General features: G+C 39.5%; 1 protein-coding gene across 1 annotated transcript in view; it reads right to left on the reverse strand.

Annotated features, from left to right (window-relative positions):
• Positions 1 to 17,984, reverse strand: part of LOC128663753 (A.superbus venom factor 1) — a 489,422-nt gene that overhangs the window by 231,340 nt on the left and 240,098 nt on the right. Inside the window, exons 14-15 of the mRNA XM_053718238.1 lie at positions 14,962 to 15,117; positions 14,621 to 14,750 (exon numbers count right to left, since the gene is read on the reverse strand). Coding sequence (XP_053574213.1) covers positions 14,621 to 14,750; positions 14,962 to 15,117 — 286 coding nt within the window. The remainder of the gene's footprint in view (positions 1 to 14,620; positions 14,751 to 14,961; positions 15,118 to 17,984) is intronic.

Consider the following 17,984-nt stretch of genomic DNA (forward strand, 5'->3'; position numbering starts at 1 on the left):
CAGTAAAAGGCTAGGCTAATAGAGGAAGGTCAACGCTTCTTAGAAAGGGGTTACCCTGCAAATTAATATAAGAAAATATTGAGGAGGTTAATGAAATTTCACAAAAATAGGTCTTAGAATTAACCGAAAAGAAGAATAAGGAAAAGATGTTTTTTGTCTCAGAATTTATTAGAATTAAGTCCTAAGATTCAGAAGATAATTAGACGCCACTGGCACATCATTAATACATGCCTTCTGGGGGTAGAGATTTTTAAGGACCCCCCTATGCCTGTCTATACACGCCCACCTAGTTTGAAGGATATGTTAGTGAGGGCAGATGTGGGAAGTTTAAAAAAGAACACTACAAGTTATCTGTCGACACAAAAGACAGGTTGTTTCCCATGTCAGGGCTGTTCTAGCTGTAATAGTGTGGTAAAAGGAGACAGCTTTTTTCATGTTACAACAGGGAAAAGGTAATTCATTAGTGGTTATTTCACCTGTAATGCAACTTTTGTGGTGTACCTGATTAAGTGACCATGTTCCAAAATTTATATTCGGCGAAACGACCCAAAGGGTAAGGTGCGACACAAATCTAGCATTAGAAGGGGAGACAAGGAAGCCCCAGTGGCTTGCCACTTTTTAGAGGTGGGACACTCAATTTCACAGTTAAGTTTTCAAATTATAGATTGGGTCCCCTATACCCAGGAGAAGTGGGAATAGGGGACTTCTATTAAAAAGAAAAGAAAGGGGGCGGAGCTAGCCACTGAAACAGCAGGACGTGTTCAGATGAAGCTCCTGACACCTATTTACTATTTATTAGCTATTACCCCTAAAAAACAAACTTCAAATTTATAACGGTTTACCCCAGAAGGGATAACAAGAGCCGTGGAGCCGAGGAACAGCAGGGGAAGCAGTGACCTAGAGGAGATTTTACTTCTATACTAAGGGACAATCACAAGAGCCGAGACTTTTCTCAAAATGGCGACACCCTTATGCTTGCTACAACAGCTTATAGCCAAACTAGACTCTCACTTCCTTCAGTTGCGAGAGGAGCTGGCCCTGGGGAGAAATATTTCAGGAGGAGAATGCGATCCCCGCATAAAGCAGACCCTGATTACAAGCAATCTTTCTACCGCCTCTTTCTCCTCTCAACCACGAGGGTCCGAGCCTGTCATGAACCTTACTCATACTACTGTGACCGCTCTTCAACCTACTCATCGAGAAGGGATCACCTGGCCCGAATGGAACACGCTTCCCCACACACAGGCTCAAGTTACTACGTTTAGCGGAGGCGAACATCCTACAGAGCAGGAAGATACAGCGGGCCTCTCAGTCAGCGGTGCATGTGAAATGGTCACTGCCGCTCCTCCAGCTATGCACTCGAAAATGGACTGAGATCGCAGGTGGATTTTACTTCAGGAGCCGGCATTCATATGGAGCGGGACGCGCTCACCTTATTTACAGCGGAGACCACTGACGCAACACTCCCCACACGTCCTACGGAGACATCACTGATACATGGCCCCCTCACTCACAGATGCTTGCATTGAGTCCCTGATTACTATGGCCTAGATTTGGAGTTTGGCGGTAGCCGTGAAAACCAGCGTTAGAGGCTCCTAACGCTGGTTTTAGGCTACCGCCGGTATTTGGAGTCAGTCAAAAAAGGGTCTAACGCTCACTTTTCAGCCGCTGACTTTTCCATACCGCAGATCCCCTTACGTCAATTGCGTATCCTATCTTTTCAATGGGATCTTTCTAACTCCGGTATTTAGAGTCGTGGCTGAAGGTGAGCGTTAGAAATCTAACGACAAAACTCCAGCCGCAGAAAAAAAGTCAGTAGTTAAGAGCTTTTTGGGCTAACGCCGGTTCATAAAGCTCTTAACTACTGTACTCTAAAGTACACTAACACCCATAAACTACCTATGTACCCCTAAACCGAGGTCCCCCCCACATCTCCGCCACTCTATTAAATCTTTTTAAGCCCTAATCTGCCGACCGCCACCTACGTTATACTTATGTACCCCTAATCTGCTGCTCCTAACACCGCAGACCCCTATATTATATTTATTAACCCCTAACCTGCCCCCCACAACGTCGCCGCCAGCTACCTACAATAACTAACCCCTAATCTGCCGACCGCAAAGCACCGCCACCTACGTTATACCTATGTACCCCTAATCTGCTGCCCCTAACACCGCCGACCCCTATATTATATTTATTAACCCCTAATCTGCCCCCCTCAACGTCGCCTCCACCTGCCTACACTTATTAACCCCTAATCTGCCGAGCGGACCGCACCGCTACTATAATAAAGTTATTAACCCCTAATCCGTCTCACTAACCCTATAATAAATAGTATTAACCCCTAATCTGCCCTCCCTAACATCGCCGACACCTAACTTCAAACATTAACCCCTAATCTGCCGACTGGAGCTCACCGCTACTCTATTAAATTTATTAACCCCTAAAGCTAATTCTAACCCTAACCCTAACACCCCCCTAAGTTAAATATAATTATTATCTAACGAAATAAATTAACTCTTCTTAAATAAATTAATCCTATTTAAAGCTAAATACTTACCTGTAAAATAAACCCTAATATAGCTACAATATAACGAATAATTACATTGTAGCTATTTTAGGATTAATATTTATTTTACAGGCAACTTTGTAATTATTTTAACCAGGTACAATAGCTATTAAATAATTAAGAACTATTTAATAGTTACCTAGTTAAAATAATAACAAAATTACCTGTAAAATAAATCCTAACCTAAGTTACAATTAAACCTAACACTATACTATCATTAAATTAATTAAATAAAATACCTACAATTATCTACAATTAAACCTAACACTACACTATCAATAAATAAATTAAATACAATTCCTACAAATAACTACAATTAAATAAACTAACTAAAGTACAAAAATAAAAAAGAACTAAGTTACAAAAAATAAAAAATATTTACAAACATTAGAAAAAAATTACAACAATTTTAAACTAATTACACCTACTCTAAGCCCCCTAATAAAATAACAAAGACCCCCAAAATAAAAAATGCCCTACCCTATTCTAAATTACAAAAGTTCTAAGCTCTTTTACCTTACCAGCCCTGAACAGGGCCCTTTGCGGGGCATGCCCCAAGAATTCAGCTCTTTTGCCTGTAAAAAAACACATACAATACCCCCCCAACATTACAACCCACCACCCACATACCCCTAATCTAACCCAAACCCCCCTTAAATAAACCTAACACTAAGCCCCTGAAGATACTTCCTACCTTATCTTCACCTCACCGGGTATCACCGATCGGTCCTGGCTCCAAAATCTTCATCCAACCCAAGCGGGGCTGGCGATCTATCATCCGGCGGCTGAAGAGGTCCAGAAGAGGCTCCAAAGTCTTCATCCTATCGGGAAGAAGAGGTGATCCGGACCGGCAACCATCTTGATCCAAGCGGCATCTTCTATCTTCATCCGATGACGACCGGCTCCATCTTGAAGACCTCCAGCGCGGATCCGTCCTCTTCTTCCGACGACTTCCCTACGAATGACGGTTCCTTTAAGGGACGTCATCCAAGATGGCGTCCCTCGAATTCCGATTGGCTGATAGGATTCTATCAGCCAATCGGAATTAAGGTAGGAAAATTCTGATTGGCTGATGGAATCAGCCAATCAGAATCAAGTTCAATCTGATTGGCCGATCCGATCAGCCAATCAGATTGAGCTCGCATTCTATTGGCTGATCGGAACAGCCAATAGAATGCAAGCTCAATCGGATTGAACTTGATTTCTGATTGGCTGATTCCATCAGCCAATCAGAATTTTCCTACCTTAATTCCGATTGGCTGATAGAATCCTATCAGCCAATCGGAATTCGAGGGACGCCATCTTGGATGACGTCCCTTAAAGGAACCTTCATTCGTCGGGAAGTCGTCGGAAGAAGAGGACGGATCCGCGCTGGAGGTCTTCAAGATGGAGCCGGTCGTCATCGGATGAAGATAGAAGATGCCGCTTGGATCAAGATGGTTGCCGGTCCGGATCGCCTCTTCTTCCCGGATAGGATGAAGACTTTGGAGCCTCTTCTGGACCTCTTCAGCCGCCGGATGATGGATCGCCAGCCCCCGCTTGGGTTGGATGAAGATTTTGGAGCCAGGACCGATCGGTGATACCCGGTGAGGTGAAGATAAGGTAGGAAGATCTTCAGGGGCTTAGTGTTAGGTTTATTTAAGGGGGGTTTGGGTTAGATTAGGGGTATGTGGGTGGTGGGTTGTAATGTTGGGGGGGGGGTATTGTATGTGTTTTTTTTACAGGCAAAAGAGCTGAATTTCTTGGGGCATGCCCCGCAAAGGGCCCTGTTCAGGGCTGGTAAGGTAAAAGAGCTTAGAACTTTTGTAATTTAGAATAGGGTAGGGCATTTTTTTATTTTATTTTGGGGGTCTTTGTTATTTTATTAGGGGGCTTAGAGTAGGTGTAATTAGTTTAAAATTGTTTGTAATTTTTTCTAATGTTTGTAAATATTTTTTTATTTTTTGTAACTTAGTTCTTTTTTATTTTTTGTACTTAGTTAGTTCATTTAATTGTAGTTATTTGTAGGAATTGTATTTAATTTATTTATTGATAGTGTAGTGTTAGGTTTAATTGTAGATAATTGTAGGTATTTTATTTAATTAATTTAATGATAGTATAGTGTTAGGTTTAATTGTAACTTAGGTTAGGATTTATTTTACAGGTAATTTTGTTATTATTTTAACTAGGTAACTATTAAATAGTTCTTAACTATTTAATAGCTATTGTACCTGGTTAAAATAATTACAAAGTTGCCTGTAAAATAAATATTAATCCTAAAATAGCTACAATATAATTATAATTTATATTGTAGCTATATTAGGATTTATTTTACAGGTAAGTATTTAGCTTTAAATAGGAATAATTTATTAATAAGAGTTAATTTATTTCGTTAGATTTAAATTATATTTAACTTAGGGGGGGTTAGGGTTAGACTTAGCTTTAGGGGTTAATCCATTTATTAGAGTAGCGGTGCGGTCCGCTCAGCAGATTAGGGGTTAATAAGTGTAGGCAGGTGGATGCGACGTTGTGGTGGGCAGATTAGGGGTTAATAAATATAATATAGGGGTCGGCGATGTTAGGGGCAGCAGATTAGGGGTACATAGGGATAATGTAAGTAGCGGCGGTTTACGGAGCGGCAGATTAGGGGTTAAAAATAATATGCAGGGGTCAGAGATAGTGGGGGCTGCAGATTAGGGTTAATAAGTGTAAGGTTAGGGGTGTTTAGACTCGGGGGTACATGTTAGAGTGTTAGGTGCAGACGTAGGAAGTGTTTGCCCATAGCAAACAATGGGGCTGCGTTAGGAGCGGAACGCTGCTTTTTTGCAGGTGTAAGGTTTTTTTTCAGCTCAAACAGCCCCATTGTTTTCTATGGGGGAATCGTGCACGAGCACGTTTTTGAGGCTGGCCGCGTCCGTAAGCAAACTCTGGTATCGAGAGTTGGAGTGGCGTTAAATATGCCTGTACGCTCCCTTTTTGGAGCCTAACGCAGCCATTCTGTGGACTCTCAATACCAGAGTTATTTTAAAGGTGCGGCCAGAAAAAAGCCCAGCGTTAGCTACGCGGGTCGTTACCGACAAAACTCTAAATCTAGCCGTATGTTAGCTAAGGGGGAGCTGGATGAGCCCCCCCCTGGAGCCGCTGCAGACCCGACACTGTTTTAAGCCTCCTAACAGCAGCACACATCCCTAGTCCCCGCCACAGCCTCAAGAAGACCGAGACAGCCTCCGGCAACAGGGGTGAGGGATCCTGGAGCCATTCGGATTGCATCATGCTGCAGGCTGGGAATTGGGTAGTGACTCTCCCTGAGACTTTATACGTTATGCTCTCCCTCTCCGTTTTAAGTTTTACAACCCAGTTCTTAATAGTTAGACCTAGTTTTATAGCATGTGATTTATACATGGGTACTTAGTTAGCTATCACAAGGGGTTAAATCTGCTGGGTAAGATTTGTTTGTGCTGTACCCATACTACTTTTACTTGAGAAGCTCTGTTTCATGTTATGTGTTTATTAATATATAGTCATACAAATTTCTTTTATTTCAACATATTGCTCATGACATAATCAAATCCTTACTATTAAGCAACCTATTTATCTAAAGTTAATGACTTGTCCATCTATATACTAAGCACCACCACTGATAATTGTTATAGTACAAACCCAGATCTAAGGGAGAAATTAGATAAGATGGCTACATGATTAGTAAGACATTTATGTCCGACCTCAACCTAGTTCTGACTTGCAGTTGACATGTCAGGTCACTACTTCCACAAAAGCGCCCCCTATGTTAAGGTTAATTCCCTCATTTCGTACTACATTCCCTCTTCCAAAGCCCCCGAGGAACTTCCCAGAAGCCAACCCTCCTTAATGGCCCACGTATTTTTAAATGTCCCCTAGTACACAAGAATTATATGCTATATCTAAGGTGGTATAGAATGTTCCTTTAGAGGCTCCAGCTAAATTAGCTAGTTTATACTCCCACATAATGCCCTTGCTTACGTAACTAATAGTCAGAGACTACTAGCCCCTACTGCTCATTTAAGGTACATCGTACACTTTAAAGTAACCATACTACTAAACCCTACTTATTTCCTGGCAGAACTTGACATATTAGAGACCTCAATATTGTATACCTCTTAAGTTTGTGTCTATAATCATCCAACCTTGTCCATAGAAGATATACTTAGAGACACAAAGTTTGCTCGTGGTCCTTCAGAGGTAGGCATAGCCATAGCAAAGAACCTGAGCTAAATCGTCATCTAATATATACCAAGTAGATAATTACATTCACATCTCATACTCATATTGAGAATAGGTATAATCCCCCTAAATCCAATTCGTTACACCTATAAGAAGATAGGAGACCCCCCGCCCCACTATATATACCTGACCCGAATATTTATACTAGAGTGTTTTCCTAATCTATTTAATCCATCTGTGTTACTGCATTATGTTCCCTATATAGGACTAAGCGTTTGATCCTAACTTACCACCATGGAAACTAGCATGATCATTCAAGATAGCTCTGTCCCCCCTCCTTATTTTCTATTAAGAGCGGCTTTTGCCCGCTGCATCCCTTTCCCCTTCCTTTATACCAGTGGTCCGAAAGTAGCCAACTCATAAGCTCACCTCCTACATTCTACTTTTATTAGAGAACTTAGGTCCAAAAGTGACCTCGCTAGCAATAGGAGGAACATTCTCATTTATATAGTAATATAATACAAAAAAGAAGTCTTATTTATCTACATCCCAACCAGTTTAACACAAAAGAATGGAACTAATTAAATGGTCTTGCCCTTTTCTGTTTGTCTCCTCTGGTGAATCTAAATAATACTTCGCAGACGACTACAATCTTAGATATAGCCTCGTCCCGCTATTATGTTAGCTCTAGAACTCACCCTGCTCAACCTCTTTTAATTGATAAAGGGATGCATGATTATGTAGTTGTATGTAACATCTTTATTCTGTCAAAATGTATTTAAATTTCTTCATCACCCCTGGTATGTGGAAGAACCTTTCTGTGTAATTTTGATTTATGACTTCAATAAAAATTATTTAAAAAAAAAAAAAAAGAAAAGAAAGGTTTTGGATTTATAACATTGGAAGGGACAGTCTACACCAGAATTTTTATTGTTTTAAAAGATAGATAATACCTTTATTACCCAATCCCCCAGTTTTGCATAACCAACACAGTTATATTAATACACTTTTAACCTCTGTGATTATCTTGTATCTAAGCCTTCAGTTATTTTGACAAACTTGCAGTTTAGCCAATCAGTGCCTGCTCCCAGCTAACTTCACGTGCACGAGCACAGTGTTATCTATATGAAACACATGAACACCCTCTAGTGGTGACCAACTGTTAAAATGCATTCTGAAAAGAGGTGCCTTCAAGGTCTAAGAAATTAGCATATGAACCTCCTAGGTTAAGCTTTCAACTAAGAATACCAAGAGAACAAAGCAAAATTGGTGATAAAAGTAAATTGGAAAATTGTTTCAAATTACATGCCCTATCTGAATCATGAAAGTTTATTTTGGCCTAGACTGTCCCTTTAAGTCCAAAAGGCATGAATAGAGATTTTGATATAAGCTTGTTTCTGCAATGGATTTTTTTGGAGCCACCTCCATTCTGTATATATTTGTTTGTTATATATTAGTATGTATTTTTATATATGTGATTATACTCTTTTTCCAATAAAGGGAGCTCTTTTGAGCCAAGAATTAAAAAACAGGAAAGAAAGAGTTAAATGGGAGAGTTTTGCTCACCTGTGTTAGGTATTTAAAGGTGTTAAGGTGCATATGTATAAACTGACATGACTAAGGGTATGTAACCCGAAACGTAGTCTGTTTTCACTTGTGTGCCCACTCCTGGATTAAAGCAAGAATAAAAAGAGAATTTCTACAAAACAAGGTGGTGCTGCTATTTTGGACTCTCTCTTGATTTAACCTGAAAAGGTTTATAAGACCTCTTCTATGTAAAAAAAAAAAACAGCTCTGTTTTTATTGCTTCAGCTAATGTATGCTCCAAATGACAGGTATTCACACTTTCAACAATATATATATATATATATATAAATATATATATATATATATATATATATATATATATATAATAAATATATATATATATAATATATATATATATATATATATATGTATATATATATATATATATATATATATATATTATACAAACATACACACATACTGTACATACACAAACAGCAGCACCATTTTGTATAATATATACATATATATACAGTATCTCACAAAGTGAGTACACCCTCACATTTTTGTAAATATTTTATTATATCTTTTCATGTGACAACACTGAAGAAATGACACTTTGCTACAATGTAAAGTAGTGAGTGTACAGCCTGTATAACAGCCATTAATGTCTAAAACCGTGGCCGTGTCTAAAAGTGAGTACACCCCTAAGTGGAAATGTCCAAATTGGGCCCAATTAAACATTTTCCCTCCCCGGGTGTCATGTGACTCATTAGTTTACTAGGTCTCAGCTGTGAATGGGGAGCAGGTGTGTTAATTTGGTGTTATCGGGGGGCGTGTCCAAGCAAAGATGGTGTTCAGTCGCATTTTCAGAAGCTCCTGCTCAAATCACCCTAACTAGCTATTATCCACTTGAGGCTGTACATCAAATATTAAAATTTTGCTTTCAGGTCTCCTAATATATATGGCAGACTAGCCGCTCATATCGCTCATTAAATATACTACAGATTATTGAACTTTAAGATGGACTGAGGCCTAGTGCGGCGTCTTGCTGAGAAGCCTGGACCTCCATTACAACAACTGAGGTACTGTAGTCTCTCCAGGATGGCTATACTCACCCACTCCCCATCTATGCAGATACTCCACACACTCCTAAAGTCCCAGCTTGCGGCCCGCATCCATTGACAGAGACGAACAGGATGAAATAAGAGTTGACCGGTCTCTTCAACTTATAGACCCGTGCTCTGAAGTGCTATTCCCTAACGCACAAGAAAAATCCTGCAAGCCGATGCAGTGGGAGGCGATCAGTAATATGGGACAGCCAGCGCTACACTTACCAGAGGCGGGTTGCAGACACACAGTCACCCGGGAGATCTGGCTTGCGCCACAGGACAGCACTGCACTAAAAAAGGCGAGGTGGTTCCTCCTAAACTGACCATCGACGCCTTGATGACACTGCATTACGGTCTTCTCCTTTTTGCCTCTCGCCAGCAGTGGAGTTGTTGCAACGACATCAGCAGCAGAGCATATATCACGGAATAGGAAGCTACAAGCCCGCTGGAGCTAAGTATGATCACCGTCAGGGGCCTATGCTTCCATTGTACAAGCAGTTACTGTGGGGTTGAGTACTTTACAGCACGCATTGCTTGGGGGTCTGGGCTCTCGCAAGATACAGATACCATACCCAAACGGCTCAAGAAATCTTCAAGACAGACATGCTACCCTCAGGACCGGAGTGGGGTAATTTGACTCTGAACAGCGTCATGAATACCAATTCACACCATTTTACGTTTCACATTGAGCTCCTGAAGAGCGGTGTGAAGTTGGTACTATGACGTTGAGTCTTACTTTATTCTATTACTTATACCTAAGCTGTATACTGGATACCGCATTGCTATAGCGGATCACCTAACGTGGAAGCTTATTGTCTGTTGGTAAAGTGCTGATCTGACTATTCATCTGTCCATTTGTGCTGAATAATATGACAGCAGTCTGCTTGAGTTTGCATCATAAGGACACCAGATCTCTCTCAAACTGTGTAGCCTACTATTGCTGATTGTTTACGTTGTGAAACATGTTTCCTTCTCTCTCTTTTGGAACTCGGTTTTCCCTCCTGGTTGTTAAAAGTTAAGAATAGACTGTACATGGGAATATACCATGGGAATATACTCACCACAAAGCTATTAAGGGATTGCGTACCCTAGCACAAATCTGTATGTTATTGCTATATGTACCTTAGAAATGTATGTCTGTTAGCTATGGGTTTAGAGTCTCCTGTTATATCCTAACTAACTTTTTGAGTGTAGACCATTTCCATATTAGTGAATAGGGGTAAGCCTCTTTGATGAGTGGGTTTGATGGTGATATTGAATTTCACTGGCATGGTTTCTTATCATTTGTTTAGAGATAGGTTGCAGCTAACTACCATCAAATATACACTCATAGTGGTATCCCTCTGGGCTGCGGCCGAGATTTCAGAGTACATCCCCTTATGACCATTTGAGCTAAGTTTACAAGTTGCTCATAAAGCTCAGCATAGTTGGCATCTTGACTAGCAGTCTAATTCATATGGTTTACACTAATGCCTGTTTTCAATTAACTTGTTCTTGGTATATCCCTAAGTTAAAAATCCTCTTTCCTAAATATAGAAGTTGCAATAGATGGTATTTTGGGACTATTTTCTCAAATCTGGACTAGATGACATTCTACCACTTCAACACAAGTTCAGAGAAGATCTCTCCTTATATGTAATCCTTATAGTCTCTTGTATGGTTGCCTAGCCCTTCGTTATATGTCTTGACAACTAGATGACCTTTCTGGATTTATTCTAAACTAAACAATGTTCATATTTTTCTTACACAGTTGCACCTTTCCTATATATAGCTACAAGTCTCCTAGGGATGTTGTAGAATTTTAGTATCATGAGGTTTTTTAACCTTCTTATGTTAATCAGAACTTAGCCATATCTCCCTCTGTCTCAATACTACCCCTTCTCACCTAGTTAAGCCCCTAAGGATATTGGATAGCCCTGGTTCTGCTAGTATGCCTATAAATATTTTAAAAGTCCACTCCTTTCTTGTAACAGTGCATGTCAGTATAATAGGATGGAGATCACTGAAATCATATTTTTTGTTTTATCTACGTGCTCTATTGTCATGAAAGGTTAATCCCCATGTACAGCATTACAGAATGCTCTCCTTTATAGCTCTAGAAAGGCTATAGCTGCTCAGCTTTGAGCTTAACTTTTCTTATATGCTTAGCAAGTCTTAGCTGATACCAGAGATGTGTACAATTATTACCTGAATATTATGGGAATTATTGTTTTACTAACCTTTCCTTTTTGCTTATTTGCCTGCTCTTGTACTATGGTCTCTTTTGACATACGCTTTTTACATACCCACTCATCCTGGTTGCTTTACACGGACACCACAAGCTGAATTAGGACCCCCAATATGATACAGTTACATTCCTGTAACTACCCCCAGAACTTACCTCACTAGACAGCAAACATTTATATGCATTAATGTGTCCTACTCAAAACTAATATCAATTTTATTGTTTCTTGAACCTTAAAATATCTGCACACATATCTACATCTTATCACTTTGTACACTACAGCTATGGGTTAATCTACACTCACAAGAAACTACACTTTCTGGGCACTACATGAAAACTAGATCCCCCCTATCAAGTCCACTTTAGATTCGAAATAATCGGCAATTGCAAAAAACTCGCCAATTCGGTAACTTATGTACTATAGCCCATCCTCATAGAGATCCACAAATAGCCGGCATCTCTATCCCTGAAAACCAGACATCCCTAACCTCTTTAAAGGGACACTGTAACCAAAATTCTTCTTTAGTGATTCAGATTGAGCATGCCATATTAAGCAACTATCTAATTTACTCCTATTATCAAATTTTTCTTCATTCTATGGTATCTTTATTTGAAATGCAACGAATGTAAGTTTAGATGCCAGCCCAATTTTTGGTGAACAACCTGGGTTGTCCTTGCTGATTGGTGGATAAATTCATCCACCAATAAAAAAATTGCTGTCCAGAGTACTGAAACCAAAAAAAAGCTATAGATGCTTCTTTTCAAATAATGATAGCAAGAGAACGAAAGAAAAATGAAAATAGGAGTGTAAATTAGAAAGTTGCTTAAAATTTCATGCTCAATCTGAATCCGAAAGAAAAATTTTGGTTACAGTGTCCCTTTAAGTTCAGCACTACATGTCGACTGATAGACTTTTTACCTTAAGTACCCTCCCATATTCGTAGCTCTCTTCTACCACTCTCTATTCTTCAGCCCATCCCAATCAGTATATAATCAGCTCCATAGAGATCCTACTAAACTATATAATAGGAACAGCATGGTATCCCCCAAACACCCGGGACACGCCTCCCTTCCCCTTTTTTTTTAATCAGAGCAACTCTTGCCCGCTGAATCTCCCCCCCCCCCAAAATAAAAACCATAAAAACCAACCCCCACCTTACCATAGTACACTTTGAACAGATAAATTATTCTATAAAATGAGGTTTTATGTAACATTTGTTCCAGTCAATCATATCCGTCATATCTAAGTCCTTTCTTTTTACTCTCAATCCTATCTTCTATACATTTTATATTCCACAGCCCAGACATACTTTTATAATCTATGTCAGAACCTATATTCTCATTATTATATTATAATTGCTGTCTTGTTATTCTCTACAGTTCAAGCTCTACTTAGTGTAGTTGTGGGTTTGACATGCCATTTTTGGCTATGGCATTGACATCTCATTGCTCTAGACTTAGTCTATTTCCTACTCTAGAATGATAAAGATGTTTTTTCTAACTTTGATATGTATCTGGACATATGTACTGTTTCTATGTCACTATTTCATATGTCACTGTTCATTACCCTCAATAAAAAATGTTATTAAAAAAAAAATTAATTTTTTTTTGGTGTTATCACACTCACACTCCACTAATACTGGTCACTGGAAGTTCAACATCGCAACTCATGGCAAAGAACTCTCTGAGGATCTGAAAAAAAGAATTGCTGCTTCTAAATAAAGATGGCCTAGGCTATAAGAAGACTGCCAAGACCCTGAAACTGAGCTTCAGCATGGTGGGCAAGACCATACAGCTGTTTCACAGGACAGGTTCCACTCAGAACAGGCCTCGCCATAGTCGACCAAAGAAGTTGAGTGCACAGGCTCAGCGTCATATCCAAAGGTTGTCTTTGGGAAATAGACGTATGAGTGCTGCCAGCATTGCTGCAGAGGTTAAAGGGGTGGGGGGTCAGCCTGTCAGTGCTCAGACCATCCTCAAATGGAAGGTGGGGAGCGCAAGGTCTCTAACATCCAACAGCTCCGTGATGTTGTCATAGAGAAGTGGAAGAGGACTCTGGTGAACTCCATGCCCAAGAGGGTTAAGGCAGTGCTGGAAAATAATGGTGACCACGCAAAATATTGACACTCTGGGCCCCAATTTGGACATTTCCACTTAGGGGTGTACTCACTTTTGTTGCCAAAGGTTTAGACAATAATGGCTGTTTTTGAGTTATTTTGAGGGGACAGCAAATTTACACTGTTATACAGGCTGTACACTCACTACTTTACATTGTAGCAACGTGTCATTTCTTCAGTGTTGTCACATGAAAAGATATAATAAAATTATTACAAAAATGTGAGGGGTGTTCTGCATTCCCTATGTTTTTACACTTGTTAAAATATTAATTCATAAATATCAGCATTTCACTTCTATTATTATTATTGCAGCTTAGTTTATCATAAACTACGGTGTAAGATAAACACTATTTTTATATTATCTTATATTTTTAGAACCTTGCACACCAAAATTATCTGTGTATGTGTGTGTGTGTGTGTGTTTATGTATGTATGTATGTATATATACTGTATATATATATATATATATATATATATATATATATATATATATATATATATATATATACTATATATATATACATACAGGTGTGTCTATATATGTTGTGCGTGTAATCTGTGGACATTACGAAATATAGGGCTGCTCTGCAATCTTTCCAGGGCTGATTTTTATTCCCAGTCTACCCCTGATGTTAGTGTAAATATTAACCCCTTAAAAAAAAAAAGAATGAATACTGACAATTTTATCTCTATCTCTCTGATTATATTGTTTCTTGTTTTCAAATCACCCACTGGACAAGGTATTATATATATTGACTATCTATATTCCCTAGTTGTATAAACTCCACCAGTCCCCCTACTTATATAGCACTAGTTGTGGTTCCATTAGTGCTCCTTAGGTGGGTAAAGCTGTAGTACTCACTACCAGTTCAGAAATGTCTAAGCTAAGTACCTGATCTGTGTGCAGTTGTTATGTTAAAGTTTGTCTGAAGTGCTAGGCCAGCATCATAAAATACTCCTGCAGCATCAGCACCACCTCCTTCAGTGCAACCAATGTCATTCTTCTTCACAGAATCCCACACCTGAGAAATAGAGCAAAAGAAGCATGGGACAGTAGGATAATTACCATAACTTGTAGATTATGTCCACCCATATATGTATCTAAACATACCCCATTTTTAAAATTACCATCAACACTTGTAGATAATGTGCACACATATATTGTATGTATCTAAACATATCCCATGTATTAAGTGTCAGTTGTTACTGAATGCTGCATTGTGGTCTCCTCACCTTGCTTTGTGAGATTTTAAACTTCTTGCTCAGCCCATAAACACGTTTGTCAACAACCACCAACCCAACATAGGCCTCGTAGTCTGCCTTTAACTTCAGCCTAATGGTGGTCCCAGGTTCATAGACTCTAAATTGCTTCACAGTAGACACCTCCATCTGTGTTTAAAAAAAAATAAATGTTAGAACCAGCAAAAGTATTAACCATTGCAATACCATATAATTAGAAGCAGAAAGTGTTGAAAGTGGCGGCGCTGTGTCACCTCCAGGAAACCAAGCTGCCCACGTCCTCTGAGTCAACCTTGTTGTTTTCACCTCCAAAATAAAAGAGCTCACAATAGTGTAGCAGATTTCAGACAATGTGGTAGGCTCACAAACTGGTTATGCTCACGAGATTCAGGTTTTATTTAAAATACAGCTCAACGCGTTTCGGCTAAAAGAAGCCTTTATCAAGAGCATAAAGTTAAAACAATTTCTGGAACAATTTCTATACACGGTTTGGGAGAACCAGGGCTGGCAGCGAGCACCTGAAGGGAAGTGCTAACATTGCTTCATACTTTATCCTTTCATATAATTAGAGCATGCTTTGAAAACACAAACACACCCTGGACAACTGTACTAAAAATCCCTTTTTGAGAATGACTAAAAATGAATTTAATGCAGTTCTTTCATATACAGAATGCTTAAAGAAAACTGAACAATATTTATGGGGATGGATTTATCAAGCAGTGGATGCTGCAATCTACCCCCAAGTTTACGGGTCACCGGAAACTTAAGTTAAGAAGCAGCAGCCGTAAAATGATGTAACTGCATCATGTATATAATCGGTCACTATTGCAGTGTGCTCGCCTACATGCACATGTGACCAGTAGAGGACAATAGAGTCATAAACATACATTTTATTTATTGCCTTTATTTCTCAAAGACAGAGATATACCAGAGGATAGTGGCTGAATTTAACTAACTGACTCTCCACCGTATTCACTCTCAACAGCTCCAATCTATGGAGGCCTATTATTAACCATTTCACTACTAAGCATTTCTTATACCCCAGTGCTGAGCCAATTTATGAGTTTTTTTGATACCTACATTTAGGCCTCTATGTATGAAGCCGTCTACTTTCCTGCATTCGCCGGTCCAATACGCTAGCCTAATCTCGTCTACCGTCGCCGCCGCGGACCTGAATACATTCGCCAAAGTTATCAAAAAAGCTGTCAAGAAGCCGCGCACCAAGGCTTCTTCGCAGCTTTTCTCATAGCCTGTCACTAAGCACCCACACTAAACTACACTGTTTTACCCCCCTAAACCGCACTCCCAGAGCCCCCCACGCACCTAAATAAAGTTATTACCCTCTAAACCGCCGCTCTTGGACCCAACGCAACTATAATAAATGTATTAACCCCTAAACCGCCGTTCCCGGACCCTGCCGCCACCTACATCATACCTATTAACCCCTATCCTGCCCCCCACTACACCGCCGCCACCTATGTTCAAGTTATCAACCCCTATCCTGCGGATCCCGGACCCCGCCGCAAATAAATCATTTTTAACCCCTAAACCGCCGCACCCGGAGCCCACCGCCACCTATATTAAAGTTATTAACCCCTATCCTGCCCCCCACTACACCGCAGCAATCTACATTAAACTCATTAACCCATAAACCGTCGCTCCCGGACCTCGCCGCCACCTATATTAAACTTATTAACCCCTAAACCTAAGTATAACCCTAACACCCCCCAACTTAAATATTATTTTAATAAATCTAAATAAAACTTACTATTAATAACTAAATAATTCCTATTTAAAACTAAATACTTACCTGTAGAATAAACCCTAATATAGCTACAATATAACTAATAGTTACATTGTAGCTATTTTAGGAATTTATATTTATTTTACAGTCAACTTTGTATTTATTATAACTATGTACAATAGCTATTAAATAGTTTATAACTAATAGCTACCTAGTTAAAATAATTACAAATTTACCTGTAAAATAATCCTAACCTAAGTTACAATTAAACCTAACACTACACTATCATTAAATAAATTAAATCAATTACCTACAAATTAAATTAAATTAAATAAACTAAACTATAGTACAAAAAAAACAAAAACTAAATTACAGAAAATAAAAAAGAATTACAAGAAGTTTAAACTAATTACACCTAATCTAAGCCCCCTAATAAAATAATAAAGCCCCACAAATAAAAAATGCCCTACCCTATTCTAAATTACCAAGTAACCAGCCTCTTTTACCAAAAAGGCTTTTTGCGGGACATTGCCCCAAAGTATCAGCTCTTTTACCTGTAAAAAAAAATACAACCCCACCAACATTAAAAACCCACCACCCACATACCCCTACTCTAACCCACCCAACCCCCCTTAAAAAAAACTACCGCTAAAACCCTGAAAGATCATTCTACATGAGTCGTCTTCACCCAGCCTGAGCCGAATTCTTCATCCAATCCGGGGCGATGTGTCTTCCATCCGGGTGAAGCCTTGATCCAAGCGGCAAAGAAGAGGTCCTCCACCGGGCGATGTCTTCCTCCAAGCGGCATCTTCTATCTTCTTTCTTCTTGCTCCATCTTCAGGACCTCCGACGCGAAACATCCACCATCGCCGACGGACTAATCGACAAATGAAGCGTTCCTTTAAGGGACGTCATCCAAGATGGCGTCCCTCGAATTCTATCAGCTAATCGGAAATATAGGTAGGAAAAATCTGATTGGCTGATTCAATCAGCCAATCAGATTGAAGTTCAATCCGATTGGCTGATCCAATCAGCCAATCTGATTGAGCTCGCATTCTATTGACTTGTTTCCGATCAGCCAATAGAATGCGAGCTCAATACGATTGGCTGATTGGATCAGCCAATCGGATTGAACTTCAATCTGATTGGCTGATTGAATTAGCCAATCAGATTTTTCCTACCTTAATTCCTATTGGCTGATAGAATCCTATCAGCCAATCGGAATTCGAGGGACGCCATCTTGGATGACGTCCCTTAAAGGAACCTTCATTCG

The sequence above is a fragment of the Bombina bombina genome, chromosome 6 (genome assembly GCF_027579735.1).
Source record: "Bombina bombina isolate aBomBom1 chromosome 6, aBomBom1.pri, whole genome shotgun sequence".
Lineage (NCBI taxonomy): Eukaryota > Metazoa > Chordata > Amphibia > Anura > Bombinatoridae > Bombina > Bombina bombina.